General features: G+C 44.0%; 1 protein-coding gene across 1 annotated transcript in view; it reads left to right on the plus strand.

The window, feature by feature from the left end:
- The window catches only part of SLC25A29 (solute carrier family 25 member 29), a 54883-nt gene extending 42267 nt beyond the window's left edge, over nucleotides 1–12616 (plus strand). The window contains exon 4 of the mRNA XM_033952723.1: nucleotides 9938–12616. Within this exon, the coding sequence (XP_033808614.1) occupies nucleotides 9938–10681 (744 nt within the window). The 3' untranslated portion in view covers nucleotides 10682–12616. The remainder of the gene's footprint in view (nucleotides 1–9937) is intronic.
- Nucleotides 12617–16837: the final 4221 nt, after the last annotated feature.

Genomic DNA, 16837 nt, shown 5'->3' on the forward strand with positions numbered 1-16837 from the left:
CAGAAGGATTCTTTTCAAAGCGGTTAAAGTCAATGCAGGAAAAGTGGATGAAGTTATCAGGGGATTATATTGAAACAAACATTTTAAAAATAAAACAAACATTTCTTTCCTACTGAGGTAGATAGATTATTGAAAGTCCACAATTCATGGGAACTGAGAAATTTTGGCTTAAGTAACTTAAATGTGGGCAATATAACTATGGGCTCCTTTTATCAAGGCGCGCTAGCGGGGTTAACGCACGTGATTTTTCATCACGCGTTAACCCCCACGCTGGCCTAAAAACTAACGCCTGCCCAAGGGAGGCGTTAGCGGCTAGCACGGCCGGCGGTTTAGCGCACAGTATTATGTGCGTTAAACCGCTAGCGCGCCTTGATACAAGGAGCCCTATGGATTTTACCGCAGCTTAGGCCCTCTTTTACTAAGGTGTGCTAATCGATTTAGCACACGCTAAACGCTAACGTATCCATAGACTAACATGCATGCGTTAGCGTTAAGCGTGCACTAATCGGACAGTGCACCTTAGTAAAAGAGGGAGTTAGCTTACCATGGAAATCACTACTCTGCAGTAACAAAAAAATGAATAACATAACTTACAATCAACCTCTGAAGCAGGATTATTCAGTTCCTCCCATGGAGCCACGAATGCTTTATTTAGAGGCTAGAGCTGCACAAAATGAACACTGTTCCCCTTTCTATTGCAAATGCAAGCAGTGTCTCGCTTCCGGCTCACCACATAATTGTTTCCCATGTATTCACTTTTATAGGACCCCCAGGGACCCCTGAAGAAGACTTTTTGTCAAAACGCGGACCGTGTTGGGTCCTGTATCCCTAGCGGACTAGGTCCTTTAAGGCTTTTATGTGGATTAAATTATTTTATGTGGATGTTTATTTTTATGTGGATGGAATTATTTTATGTGGATGATTTCAGTGTACCTTTGGAACTTTGACAGTTTCAAATAACGTCCATTTAGGAACATCGTCACTCCACAGAGTTTTTTTTTTTGTTTTCTCTGGATTTTCTTCTTTGTGGATATTTTAGGGTCAATTCCTTTTGTTTTTCACTGTTCCCCTTGCCCGAGATTCCACACAGTGCTGGATTTACCTATATGTTAAATAAGCTACAGCTTAGGGCCTCACAAAAGTTCAGAAAGTGATCCAAATTATTAATTTTGACAGCAATATTTTTCTATAGATACGTAGAGATATATACACGTGAGGGATTTTCAAAAAGTTTCTGTACTTGATTTTGTGCTGCTAGAATGAATTTTAAGAAAATGTTAAAAACTCAAAACTGTTTGTGAAGGTTCTTTTGAGCTGAAATTTTATATTCAGACTGGATTTGAAGATTTCTGATGTTTATCGACCACATTACTCCTCTCCTCCATAAAGCTCATTGGCAACCCTTTACCCAGTGCCTCACCTATAAAATACTTCTCCTCACCTTTAAAACAAAAAAAACTCTAACCAACCAGCATTCATAGGAAAACTATTGATCCCATACTCATCATCCAGGGCCCTCCGATCTAACAATCAAAACCTACTTTCCATACCATCAATACGCGAACTCTTTTACGATACCACTTGCAAATCTATTTTCTCAGTCACCACTCCCTCTCTGTGGATTAGAGAACTCTTTTGAAAAATTTAAAGCTAAACTTAAAACTTTTCTCTTTAGAGACGCCTATACTCTTTAGTACCAGCTTTTGCGTCTCAAACTTTCAACTTTCGTGAAGCCTTGAAACACCAAACGCTTCTTTTGAAGCGATCCCCTCCATGATGTCTCACAACTCCCCTTTTACCTCCCTGTTTACTAATTTTATTTCGATGTATTAAAAAAATTAAGTCCCCTCCCCAACTTCCCTTTTGTTCCATGTACGCCAATGTGTATCAGTCTAGTCTTTTTAACATTTGATAAGATACAGTTTTTATTTACCTTTTTATTCTTTTTTAAAATCTCATTCTATTGTACACCGTTTTAGACACTTTTTAATTTATTTATTTATATGTTTTAACATAGTTATCAAGCATTTAACTTGTACAGAACGAAATTAAGCTTAGAATATTCTACCACAATCCAATAAAATTGGCTGTTAACAATTAAATAATAAGAAATACAAATCATAAGAACATAAGAACATAAGCAATGCCTCCGCTGGGTCAGAACTGAGGTCCATCATGCCCAGCAGTCCACTCACATGGCGGCCCAACAGGTCCAGGACCTGTGCAGTAATCCTCTATCTATACCCCTCTATCCCCTTTTCCAGCAGGAAATTGTCCAATCCTTTCTTAAACCCAAGTACTGTACTCTGCCCTATAACATCCTCTGGAAGCGCATTCCAAGTGTCCACCACACATTGGGTAAAGAAGAACTTCCTAGCATTCGTTTTGAATCTGTCCCCTTTCAACTTTTCCGAATGGCCTCTTGTTCTTTTATTTTTTGAAAGTTTGAAGAATCTGTCCCTCTCTAATCTCTCTATGCCCCTCATGATCTTATAAGTCTCTATCATATCCCCTCTAAGTCTCCTCTTCTCCAGGGAAAAGAGACCCAGTTTCTCCAATCTCTCAGCATATGAGAGGTTTTCCATCCCTTTTATCAAACGTGTCGCTCTCCTCTGAACCCTCTCGAGTAACGCCACACAGGCTTAATTTTACTCAAGTCCCCAAATTGGATCCTAGATTTAAACAATTGGCGAGAAAATAGCATAAAGAATCACTGCTTGAAACTGAGAGCAAAGTGTATAACTATCTGATGAGCTTAAGATTGTCTTAAGACAAGAAGGTAGTTAATTGAAACGGTTCAAAGAAAACATACGTATTCATTTGATGATACACAATGCACTTGCATGGATGTCGCAAGTAAAAGGTAGCCCCCAAAGCTAACGCTCCTGGCTTAAGTAAGAGAAATTCACGCCTACGCCTCTGCGTCTCGCATGATATATCGGGAAACGTCTGTATCCTGTGTCCAAGAAATTCTTTCAGCTTATTCTTGAAAAATAGGCTCAAAATCTGTGCCTTATCTGATTGAAGAGCTACAGATAATATGAATGTTGTGGGGGGGTCGCAGTTTCTTTGTTTGATGTCTCAAGTAATGCGGTTCATAGACAACGGCGCGAAAGACAAAGGCGCGCCCGGACAATTGAACGCAGCGCGGAGGCGCGCGCCGCTCTAAATTACTGTTTTTAGTGCTCCGACGGGGGGGCATATAGACATCGCGCCAGCGTTATGGGGGGTTTGGGGGGTTGTAACCCTCCACATTTTACTGTAAACTTAACTTTTTCCCTAAAAACAGAGAAAAAGTGAAGTTTTCAGTAAAATGTGGGGGGTTACAACCCCCCAAACCCCCCACAACGCGGCATGATGTCTATTAAGTAAAGTGGGGGGGGGTTCCCCCCATGCCCCCCCATCGGAGCCCAAAAAACAGTAATTTAGAGCGGCACGCGCCTCCGCGCTGCGCTCAATTGTCTGTGCGCGCCTTTGTCCCGGCGCGCTTTTAACCTGACACCAAGTAATGCTGAGACATCCATTGCTTCTTGATTACTAGACCTTTGCTGTTGACCTTGATTACCAGAAGGCAAATAATACACTTGAGAAAGTGGAGGTAAAAGTTTATCTGAGATTCCCAAGATTTCCTGAAAATATATTTTAATCATTTCCCTTGGAGTCACCAAAGTGACTCTAGGGAAATTAGTTAATCTTAGGTTATTACTCCATGCAGTATTCTCCAACATTTCAATTTTCCTCCTAATATTAATATTGTCTCTAGGATCCGTTTGAAGGAAATTAAATCCTGTTCGACTTTCTGAATGTTGGATTTAGAACCAATCAATTCCATTTTTACTTCTTTCAGTTCCCTAGACACTTGTTTTGATAGATGGTATATCAAAAATAAAGAAACTTGAAACTATGTATGTTTGTTATGCTTGTTACTATGGAAACCGTATAGGTAATATACGGTTATATAAATTTTTAAATAAATATCTCAAAAACAAATTATATCACTTTTCCACATAATTATCCTGTTTTGCCTGACTGACTGGTCATATTACATTCTATGACGCCCTCTTACCACTTATCCCGCTCCAGCCATTTCCAGTGAAAATATGAAAGTACGGAAATTTTTGAAGTACTCTCGTGTATGTGTTGTGCATTCATTCATTCAATATTCTATACCGTTATCCCAGGAGAGCTCAGAATGCACGAAGTGTGAGATAATAAAATTTGCGGACGATACAAAACTATTTAGTGGAGCTGAGACTAAAGAGGAATGCGAAGAATTGCAAAGGGACTTGAACAAATTGGGGGAATGGGCGGCGAGATGGCAGATGAAGTTCAACGTTGAGAAATGTAAAGTATTGCATGTTGGAAACAGAAACCCGAGGTACAACTATACGATGGGAGGGATATTATTGAATGAGAGCAACCAAGAAAGGGACTTGGGGGTAATGGTGGACATGACAATGAAGCCGACGGCACAGTGCGCAACAGCCGCTAAGAAAGCAAATAGAATGCTAGGCATAATCAAGAAGGGTATTACAACAAGGACAAAAGAAGTTATCCTGCCATTGTATCGGGCGATGGTGCGCCCGCATCTGGAATACTGCGTCCAATATTGGTCTCCGTACCTTAGGAAGGATATGGCGTTACTCGAGAGGGTTCAGAGGAGAGCGACACGCTTGATAAAAGGGATGGAAAACCTCTCATACGCTGAGAGATTGGAGAAACTGGGTCTCTTTTCCCTGGAGAAGAGGAGACTTAGAGGGGATATGATAGAGACTTATAAGATCATGAAGGGCATAGAGAGAGTAGAGAAGGACAGATTCTTCAAACTTTCGAAAAATAAAAGAACAAGAGGACACTTGGAAAAGTTGAAAGGGGACAGATTTAAAACGAATGCTAGGAAGTTCTTCTTTACCCAACGAGTGGTGGACACCTGGAATGCGCTTCCAGAGGGAGTAATAGGGCAGAGTACAGTACAGGGGTTTAAAAAAGGATTGGACAATTTCCTGCTGGAAAAGGGGATAGAGGGGTATAAATAGAGGATTACTGCACAGGTCCTGGACCTGTTGGGCCGCCGCGTGAGCGGACTGCTGGGCATGATGGACCTCAGGTCTGACCCAGCAGAGGCATTGCTTATGTTCTTATGTTCTTATATGAATTTTAACCACTGCTTCTTAATGTATGCTAAAATTATTTTAAGATTCTATTTACGTACTGTTTCTAGAAATTCACCAGCCGTAATGCATGGGGAGTTGGTACAGCTACAGCCTCAGCACCCTGAGGTTGTGGGTTCAAACCCATGCTGCTCCTTGTGACCCTGGACAAGTCATCTTATCCCCCCTTTTGCCCCTGGTACATTAGATAGATTGTTAGCCCGCCAGGATAGACAGGGAAAAATGTTCGAGTACCTGAATAAATTCATGTAAACTGTTCTGAGCTCCCCTGGGAGAATGGTATAGAAAATTGTATAAATAAATTATGCCATATCGTATTTATATATTAAGAACAGGCCTCCAAGCTTTATATAGATTAGGGCTTCACCAAGTTTAAACCTGGCACTGATTCCACACCAAGGTACCCCCAGGTCTACCTCAATCAATCCCTTGCAGTCTTGGGGATTCAGAGCAAGAGTGTTTTAGTTGCTCCTGCTCCTACTGTCACTGCCTTCAGAATAGCAATGGTGACCTCTAGGGGTAATCTTATGGTACTACCACTTAAACTGCCATATAAGAGTGAAGGCCTTTCATATATTCTAGGAGTGTCAAACTCAATCACATTAAGGGGCCGAAATCCAAAACATAGACTAAGTCGTGGGCCAGACCCTGCCCAATCTCTGCCCCAGACCCCACCCCCATAATAGTACTAATTATAATACCATTTTTCCATTCATTTTTCATATATACACACACAATATAATCTTATTAACAACACATAATGGTTAGCCACAAAATTAAACTACACAAAGCACACTGTATGTTTCTCAACATTAATTCCTACCAGAACACAGATAACTCCTATGCAAATATGGGACCACAAACTAAAAATGCTAATATAAACAAACAAAACCCTAACTAAGATGCAAAACTCTGCATGCAGTACAACCGCAGAGAAAAAGAATCAAATGTGTTTCTTCCTTAACAGTGCAAAATATAGAGAGCAGATATAAATTCTCAAAATTGACACAATTCAATCACTAAATTGAAAATAAAGTTATTTCCCCACCTTTGTTGTCTGCTGATTTTGTTTTTCAAACCTTCTTTCCCAGTCTCTGGCTGCACTTCCTTCTGTCTGTGCTCTTAATTGTGTATCCAGGGCCACCTTATCCATTTGCTGTTTGTCTCTCCTTCACTTTCTCAAATACATCCATCTTTTGGAACAACCAGAATACTTACGCCGTTCAGACGGGTGCCAAGCTGTCCATCCGGCAGGCCAGCCATCCCCTGAATGGCTGGCCTTAGGGACAGATTGGCCCAGGCGGCTCAAACCCTGCGCATAGGTGGGGCCTGAGGCGCCTGGGCCCACCGTAATAGGCCCAGTAGCCGTAGATCCCTCCTGTGGGCAGGCCTTAGGCACATGGGCCGGGTTGGGCCTGTGTGCCTAAGGCCCCGCCCACAGGAGGGGCCTAAGGCTACTGGGCCTATTCCGGTTGGCCCAGGCGCCTCAGGCCCCACCTGTGGGCGGGGTTTGAGCTGCCTGGGCCAATCAGGCCCTAAAGCCAGCCATTCAAGGGATGGCAGGCCTGCCGGATGGACGGGCTTGGCACCCGTCTGTCCGGCCAACAATTTTAAGATACGGGGGATTGGGGGTGGGGGGATCGAGGGGGTCAGCGGGGGGGGGTCTCGCGGGTCAGGCCGATCGGGGGTTTGGGGGGGCGATCGTGGGAGGGGGATGTGTTGAGGGCAGGAGGGCTTGGGCTCCCTCTTGCCCCGATCATAGTCGGGGGTTCGGGGTGTCGCCGGGTAGGAGGGCTTGCCTCTCTCCTGCCCTGATCGAGTCACGAGGGAGGGCTTATCACTGCAGGAAAGATGGCTCATCTCTCCTGCTGCGATGGTGATCGCCCACCCCCCTCCGAACCACGGCACTTCGGGGTGAGGATCGCCGGCAGGAGAGGTGCCCTGCCACGATGCTCACCCCGAAGTGCCGCGGTTCGGAGGGGGGTGGGCGATCACCATCGCGGCAGGACAGATGAGCCATCTCTCCTGCAGTGATAGTTTCAATAGGTGGTAGGCAGGTTGCTGTGGCCGCTGAGCTGCAGCGATAAGATCAGCGGCCCCTTTTTCAGCACTTATACCTGTTTTGACTTGGTCTAAGGCAAAATGTATAAGTACCAACTAGACGATCTGCCTAAACTTTTGGTTATACTTGCTGTTAGCCTATGTCTAGGGTGGCCCACCTCCCACCCACTTCCCGCCCTTTTCCCTCCTCTAAAAATACCTCTTTTCGCTCTATGCGTTTAGAGGCTGGGGAAAGGCCTAAGCTGGTTTTACATATGTCTAAAACCAGCTTTGATTATGGGTACTTGGACGATCAGGCTTTTTGATCGTCCAAGTACCCATCTAGGCCACTTTTTAGATGTTTTTTTTTTTTTATTATGAACCCCAATAGTCTCTAGAGAATGATCAAATTTTTGTTATACGCTCAGAGATATGAAACTCCCATGGGGAGTGATTATTTTTTGAGTGAATCATGTAACATATAAAAAAGAAGAAAAAACAAAAGAAAATATAAAAATAAATTTAAGAATTATGATACAGTTAAAATAAAATATCTAGTCTCAGAGATCAAAACACAATGACTGAATGGTGAACTCTTTCCAAGGGGGTGTTGTCACTACCCATCGGAGTTTCATATTTCTGAGCGTATAACAAACATTTGATCATTCTCCAAAAACTATAGCTTTATTACCATATAGGAGTCAGTCTACATTTATATATAATATACATCCATCTTTAGCATTAACTTTTAATATTCAACTTTTTTCCATTTTTCTGTTTCTTCTCAAAATCTATCTACTTTTCCATGTCTTCCCTTCCCATCTATCCATGTGTACCATCTCCTCCCTCTTTCTTCTCCCCTATTCCCATCTATCCATAAGAAGCATTTCTTCTTCTCTTCCCTGCCACACCCATTGCTGTGCACCATCTCCTCCCTCTGTCTCCCCTTCTCCTCCACCCTTGTGCATCATCTCATCTCTCTCCCATAGAGAACTCTGTCTTCCCCCTTCCCCCTTATATGGTCTGGCATCTTTCTCTTCTCCTTCCCATAGCCTGAAATCTCTCTCCTTCCCTCCCTCTTCCCTCCCTTTCACCTCTCCTTTCTGCGGCCTGGCATATCTCCTCCCTGCAGTCTGGCATCTCTCTCTGCCCTCCTTCCCTTCCATTCCGTGGTCTGGCATCTCTCTTTCTCTCTCTCTCCTTTCCTTTCCAGTGGTCTGACATCTTTCTCTTCCCCATGCATCTCTACCTCACTCCTCTCCCACCACCATGTCCAATAATTCTCTCTCCCTCCCTCTCTCTCTCTGCCCAGCAATTCTCCTTTTTCTTCATCTCTCCAGGTGCACCAACTTTCTCAGACCCCCAATTCTCCCTTTCTAGTCCCTCCCTCACCTCAGCATCTCTTTCCCTCACTCTCTCCATTCTTCCATCCTATGGCTCATGGTCCCCTCTCCCTCCTTTTCTTCATTCTTTATCCCAAGTTCATGCTCCCTCCTTCCTTCCTTCCATCATTTGTCTGAAGTTTGTGCTCCCTCCTTCTCGAGTCCCAACATGCTCCTGTCCCTCCCTCCATTGTGTGCCTCAAGTACTTGCCTCCCTCTAGTGGGTGTTTACCTTCTGACCAGCTCCTCACTGCCGCAGTTGTTTCTGTGCACAAAGCTGCAGGCGGCGGCTCCTACGCATGTCCCACGCCTTAGCCAGAAGCCTTCTCTCTGACATTGCAACATCAGAGGGAAAGATTCCGGGTGAGCCGCAGGATGCCCGAGGAGCCGCTGCCTGCAGCTTTGTGTACAGAAATGACTTCGGCAGTGAGGAGGAGGCCAGAAGGTAAACACCCGGGGGTGGCAATTAGCAAAGCGCTGCATCGCCCTTGCAGGATGGACACTCATGGTCTAGTGTAAGGTGCACAGTCACCGAGGGCCACATAAAATGGTCAGGTGGGCCTTGTGTTTGACACATGTGCTCTAAACTGTGACCAAAAATAAATAAAAATTCTTCAGCATACTCCTTACCTGTGGTTATTAAATTAAACGCAGAGTCCAGTTGATTTTGGTTGAGCTTTCAGGCTGCTCTATCAAAGAAAGTGAATGTTGTGATTTTAGTATTTTGACTGTTCTCTGTTTATCATTTGTACATTTGCTGTAAATGTCCTTGGGTTTCTATTCAGCCAGAATGGTCTGCTTCAGCTGAAACAAATCTAGATATTCACCTTCAGTATCCACATAGTGCCTGGCATTGAATGTCCAAATAGAATGGTCAGCTCTGGCGTTATCCAGTTAGCACTGTTTGGGGTAGGTAATTCTGGTCCTTGAGAGCCAGAGCCAGGCCAGATTTTCAGGATCTCCACCATGAATATGTATGAGATGGATTTGCATGCACTGCCTCCTTGAGATACAAATCTATCTTGTGCATATTTATTGTGGATATCCTGAAAACCTGACCTGGCTCCGGCTCTCAAGGACCGGAATTGCCTACCCCTGGTCTAGCTGGTTAATTAGGACAGCCATTTTGCTGTCCTAACTTTATCTAGATAGCCTTCCAGTAATTTTCAGCAGCATTATCTAGATAGTGGTATTTATCTGCATGGAAGGTCCTGCTAAATATTGGACCATCAGGGTTTTTTTTTTAATTCTAGAGAAATGAGCTCTTATTACTTTTTAGAATGTTGTTTAGACTCATTGCTTCTTTGTTGTTGGTTTTTTTCTCCCCCTCTCTATTTTCTTTAGACTTTAGGACTATATAAAGGGGTCGGGTCCCCCATGATGGGACTGACTTTCATCAACGCACTCGTGTTTGGTGTCCAAGGAAATACAATACGATTGCTTCAGAATGACACCCCCCTAAATCAGTTCCTCGCTGGGTCTGCGGCGGGTGCCATCCAGTGTGTGATCTGCTGCCCAATGGAACTCGCCAAAACAAGAATGCAGCTGCAAGGGACAGGCGAGTACAAGTCCAAGTCTAAAACGTACAAGAATTCCCTGGACTGCTTGATTAAAATTCACCAAAAGGAGGGACTGAGAGGCATCAACAGAGGCATTGTGGCCACGTTTTTCAGGGAGACGCCAAGCTTTGGATTTTACTTCCTGACGTACGATTACCTCACTAGATATCTAGGGTGTGAGCCTGACGACAGCTATGTCATTCCCAAGCTGCTTTTGGCGGGTGGTACCTCAGGTATAGTGTCATGGCTGTCGACGTACCCTATGGATGTGATCAAGTCCCGGCTTCAGGCTGATGGCATTGGGGGAGTCAACCAATACAATGGAATCCTGGACTGTGTAAGGAAGAGTTACGAGGTTGAAGGCTGGAGAGTTTTTTCGAGAGGTCTCACGTCGACTCTTCTTCGCGCATTCCCAGTCAATGCTGCTACCTTTGCTACTGTTACGCTCTTCCTTATGTATATGAGGGCCGGGGAGCCCATGAGTGAATGTGAGGCAGGCCCAGTAATCCAGCAGCCTTCAGGTCTGTGAAGTTAGAGATTCTTCTGTCGATAAAACGGTTTTCAGCACGGGTGCATATCTGGACCTGAAATCTTTATTTTATGAACGTTTGATCTGTAGAAACAATGTACATACAATCAATGTGTAATGTTTTAGCTGGTTTAAAAAAAAAAAAAAAAAAAGTACATTAATGTCCGAATTCTGTATATGGTGCTGATTTTGGCTGCTGCCTATAAAGTGGCCACGGATCACGTCAGTCACGTGACTGCACCGTGTGCAGAAACGCGCCTCTAGGCAAGATGGGCGCTGGAAACGTAGGCCAGGGTTTTCCGGGTCTACGTCTCAGGTGCCTAATCTTATGCCGTGAATTGTGCCTACCTGGGCGCGTTCTGGTCTTAGCCACCCCATAGCGGTGGTAGGCACTGGAAAGCGCCTATGGAGGTGCGATTCTGGTGTCTTTTATTTAGGCGCCAGTAGGCGGGGAGGGGGGTGGGGGGGGTTTCACTGTTTCTAAACGGGAGTTTGTCAATTAACTTAGGCACCGGTAGGGCAGCTACCAGTGCCGGTTATAAAATTTCCCCTTAAGACAGACTGAAAATATGTTGTCGTCTGCCCATAATGTGAGATCGTTAGCTCTGGAATCCTCTGCTTATACGGGTCTTAGTAATTAAATTTTCATTTCCCAACCTCTGAACTTTAGTCTAAAGCAGGGGTGTCAAAGTCCTGGGCCGCCATCCAGTCGGGTTTTCAGGATTTCCCCAATGAATATGCATGAGATCTATTAGCATACAATGAAAGCCGTGCATGCAAATAGATCTCATGCATATCCATTGGGGAAATCCTGAAAACCCGACTGGATTGCGGCCTTCGAGGAGGGACTTTGACACCCCTGGTCTAAAGGATGTTTGCACAGTTCATTTTGTAGGTAAAAAGCTTGATGGTTGCTGATATGTGACTTACTGAAAACAAAGAACTCTTTTGAGCAGAACACAAGTTTTTGTTCAGAATTAGTTTTTAGCCACTATTGGCTACATGATAAAATCCCACCAATTCAGTGTTGGCCACCTTGTGCCCCACTCGCTATACCGTATATATATATATATATATATATATATAATTTATTTTTTTATGGTCACTTGCTGCAGTGCCTCATAACGTCTTCTTAGAGGCCACACGTAGCCTACCGGGTTTTCAGGATTACCATAATAAATATTTTTGAGAGGCAGCTGCATATAATGGAAGCACATTGTATGCAAATGTATAATTCATTATGGTAATCCTGAAAATCTGACTGGCTAAGTATGCCTCTAGGAGGGGGGCTGAGAAGCAAAGCATTGGTCAATGACTTAGGGGGTCTGTATTCAGGTTGCGGTGGTATGCAGCGTGCAAACCATACGCAACCGTGGGCTGAGCTAACCTCAGATATTTAATGCCTAGGTACATCCAGCCTCTAGCGTTGAAGATCCAGATTATTGTGGCAACCTGGAAGTTCATCGGGCACCGGCTGCTGCTGAGACCAGTTAAATCTGCACACAGCCTTTCAGCTTTCTACTCGCTTAACCGGTGAATGGAGTGAATATCACTGCTAACAGGTTAAGAGCTGGCTCTGCCCCTGCTCCTCCCACAGACCACCCGTAACCCGCTCTGGCAGTCGGAAGGGGATCGTCAGTGGCACTGTTCGGTTAAGTGCCACTGAATATTTGGGCACAGCCAGCTCAATGGGGTTTAACTGGGCAGGAACCTCTCCTGACCTGTTAAACCCTCTTGAATATCGACCCTTTATTTCTTATAAAAAGGAAACCAAAGTACTTAAACAGGTTTTGCAGTTCAGGGCTTGAATTCTAGAAACAGTGCCGTGATGGTTGGCGATAGGCGTCCTCCTGCTGCTTAACTTTATTGCTTTAATTGGTGCAGTAATTGACCACACCGTAAAAAAAAAAAAAAAAAAAGGCGCCAGTAGACACCTACAAAGGTAGGTGTCATATTTGTGTCTAAGGAGTTGCCTAAGATCAAAGTAGGCGCGGTTAGGGGCAGAGATGACCTCAGGTACCATTAGGCGCGATTCAGAAAAGAACTTTAAGCATCGGCAAGGCAGACCAGTATAATCCTGGCCTAAGTTTTGTGGTGGGCGCCATTAGCCACGAATCTTTAAACAGCGCCTAAGCACGATTGAAACGTGGCCAAGGCTGTTTTTGTAGGTGGCTGCCGATTTAGGCGGTTTACAGAATCTGGCCCTCGGTGTGGTTGTTTTTTCCTCCTATGCTGAATGGTTTAGGACCTTGGTCTTCACTCCCAGTGCTGAGGGCCACCAACAGGTCAGGTTTTCATAAGAGCATCCATCAGCCTTAGTATCCTATTTGCAGTAGTCACAAGTACCAGGCGAGATCCCGAAAGAGTACAACTGATTGTATGCTGCTTATCCTAGGAATAGTGGCTTAAGCAGCCCCAATCCCTTTATAATGGCTTATGGTCTTTTCTTTTAGGAAATTATCGAAACATTTTTTTTTAAACCCTGCTAGGCTAACTTCTTTCACCATATTCTTTATATTTTGAGTGAAGCAATATTTTCCCCTGACTTGTTTTAAATTTATTGCTTAGAGGAGTTCATTACATGCCCCCTAGGCGTTGTATAAAGGGAAAGGGAGTGGGACTTGATACACTGCCTTTCTGTGGTTACAATCATAGCAGTTTACATGTTATCTACAGGTACAGGACTTATTTTGTACCTGAGGCAAGGAAGGGCTAAGCAACTCATCCAGAGTCACAAGGTGTTGCAGTAGGAATCAAACCCAGTTCCCCAGGATCTCAGGCCACTGTACTAACCAATAGGCTACTTCTCCAACAGCGAGTTGCATGCCTACTACAGTCAATACTCACTATTTGTGGGTTCTCTCATTCACGCAAAACAAAGCGTAACTCATTTTGCGCCATGAACGGCCATGCGCCCAGGCAAAACATTTTGAGATGACAACCACACAGTATCACAGATAAGGCTCCAGCAAGGAGAGACGGCTTCTTTGTTCTCACAGCTCTTGTTGTGTTAGCACATGTTTGTTGACCATTTCTATAGAAACATAGAAACATGATGGCAGATAAAGGCCCATCCACAGTAACCATTATCTCCTCCTCTCCCTATTGGCTAAGGCTCTTAACATTTGCATCCCCTCTTCCTATAGGCTAAGGCTCTTTGCACCTGCATTGTGAGGTCATAGAGTTGCCCATCCACAGTAACCATTATCTCTTTCTCTCTTCGAGAGATCCCACATGCCTATCCCAGGCCCTCTTGAATTCAGACTCAGTCTTTGTCTCCACCACCTCCTCCAGGAGATTGTTCCACGCATCTACCACCCTTTCTGTACAAAAGTATTTCCTTAGATTATTCCGGAACCTCTCACCTCTTAACTTCATCCTATGCCCTCTCATTGCAATTTCCTTTCAAATGAAAGAGACTCGACTCATGCACATTTACATTACAAAGGTATTTAAACGTCTCTTATCGTATCTCCCCTCTCCCGCCTTTCCTCCAAAGTATACAGATTGAGATCTTTAAGTCTGTCCCCATACGCCTCATGACGAAGACCACCAACCATTTTAGTAGCCTTCCTCTGGACCGACTCCATCCTTTCTATATCTTTTTGAAGGTGCGGCCTCCAGAATTGTACACAATATTCTAAATGAGGTCTCACCAGAGTCTTAGACAGGGGCATCAATAATTCCTTTTTCCTAATGGCCATACCTCTCCCTATGCACCCTAGCATCCTTCTAGCTTTCGCCGTCACCTTTTCAACCTGCAGCTTTGTAATTAATAATGGCATTCAAGCATTGTGCAAATGAAAGGGTGTTGCCATGAGGACGAAACTTTTCTATAGAGCTGTGCATGAGTATTGTTACACCAAAAAAAAAAACCCTGTACTATTACAAAGAAAAACTAGTGTATAACATATTTATGAAATGAACAATATAAGTAAATTGGGCTGTACAAGAAGGGTATGTGAAATGATGTGTTTAAAGTGTTAAGTTAACAAAAGTGTACAGTGAACAGCCTCACATAGGAACCTCTAACCCCCATTGTCCCACAGGATCAATGGTGCCATATTCACGGGGTTTTCTAAGAACCTAACCCCAGCGAATAGTGAGAATTGACTGTACCTCCAATGAACGCAAAAACTCTCTCATGTAGATTCATTGAGGATATCCTGAAAACCTGAGAGATTGGTAGCCCTCAAGGACATGGAGCGAAGACTCAGAATTTAGGGAGTAGTCAAAATGTTTCAATGTATTTATATTATATATTTTTTTACATTAAAAAAAAAAAAGGCTTTTCGCCATAAATTGTAGACAGGAGGATTACTAGAAGCCAAAGTGAAAATTAATTTGTTTTGCGTCCATCTGCCTTTGAGCAAGCAAAGTATTAACTAATACTGTATTCGACTTTGACTCCTCTTAAGAAGTTTAGGTAATTATATTCCAATACAAGGTAGTCTGGTCAACCACCTGCTCTCTTGGTGCTGTCGTAGCACTTGGTAAAGCCTTTAGTGTGTAGATAAAACAGTGATACAACAGAAGAAAAATAGACTTTCTGAGGTTTCTGAAATACATATATATGCATAAATATTTCACTTTTAATAATGTTGATATACAGTTGTTCTGTAGAAAGAAGGATCAACAAATAGCTGGCCACCATTTCTCCACTCCCTTTGAGGAAGCCAGGATAACTCAGGAAAGCTGGTCACAGATAGGCAATATGACTATTATAGAAATAAGACTCATACACACAGTAGGCAATAACCTTTTTATTGGACTAACACAGCAATTCTTTGTTCAGTCTTGATCTGAGTGTCTGGTGTAACTCATGTTTAAAAGTCTGAGAGAAATATTCAGGATTGTAAACCACACTTGTGGTTTTAATGCCAATTAGAATATGTTAAGGTGGTTCTGGATCAGCCTGGTAACTCAGTGGCAGTGTTCTATTCTAGCAAACAGAGAACCTACATTTGATTCCTGGATCAGCTCCTAGGTTAGCCAAGGCTACTCCAGGTGCAGGGTTTATAGCTGTCTCCACTGCTTAGGGTCAGAGTCAGTGTTACTGCATTGACTGGGGCTGAATTTGGGGTTCATAGACAGTAACGCGGAAGACAAAGGTGCGCGCCGACAACTGAGCGCAAGATGGAGGCGCATGCAGAAGAAAAAGACTGTTTTTAGGGGCTGCGACGGGGGTTTTTGTTGGGGAGCCCCCCCCCCACTTTACTTAATATATATTGCGGCGGCGTTGGTGGGGGGGGGTTGGGGGGTTGTAACCCCCCACATTTTAGTGAAAACGTAACTTTTTCCCTAAAAACAGGGAAAAAGTTAAGTTTTCAGTAAAATGGGGGGGTTACAACCCCCCAAACCCCCCACAACGCGGCGTGATCTGTATTAAGTAAAGTGGGGGGGTTCTTCCCCCCACACCCCCCATCGTAGCCCCTAAAAACAGTCTTTTTCTTCGGCGCGCGCCTCCGTGCTACGCTCAGTTGTCTGCTCGTGCCTTTGTCCCGGCGTGCTTTTGACCTGACACCAAATTTGGGCAGAGAGGGGATAAACTGGTTCTCAATCTAGTCTTCAGGATACATCTGTCCAGTCAAGTTTTCAGGCTTGAATTTGCATGATGGGTTTGTGTGCAAATTTCTCTCATCTATAGTCACCAGGCTATCTTGAAAACCTGTGGCTGGAAGTGACCCAAGGCCTGGATTGAAAACCCCTGTTCTCTAAATGAGGGTTCATGGTACCCTAGCCCAAAAAAGGTCAATGCCTTGTGCCCAGCCCACCACCAAACTCTTCATTAACCAACTAAAATATGTATAGTAATCTTGTATCTGTACTGCAGGGGTGTCAAAATCCCTCCTCGAGGGCCGCAATCCAGTCGGGTTTTCAGGATTTCCCCAATGAATATGCATGAGATCTATTTGCATGCACTGTTTTCATTGTATGCTAATGGATCTCATGCATATTCATTAGGGACATCCTGAAAACCCGACTGGATTGCTGCCCTCGAGGTGGGATTTTGGCACCCCTGCTGTACTGAGAGCCTTAAAGCCTTTCAAAAACAAGGCTGTATTTAATTATCTCACATTATGCCTTCTGACAAAATTCCTGCAAGGATGGGACCTTCAGGTCATTTCAAAATCTAAAATTGGAACAAAGACACAT

The sequence above is a fragment of the Geotrypetes seraphini genome, chromosome 7 (assembly GCF_902459505.1).
Source record: "Geotrypetes seraphini chromosome 7, aGeoSer1.1, whole genome shotgun sequence".
NCBI lineage: Eukaryota > Metazoa > Chordata > Amphibia > Gymnophiona > Dermophiidae > Geotrypetes > Geotrypetes seraphini.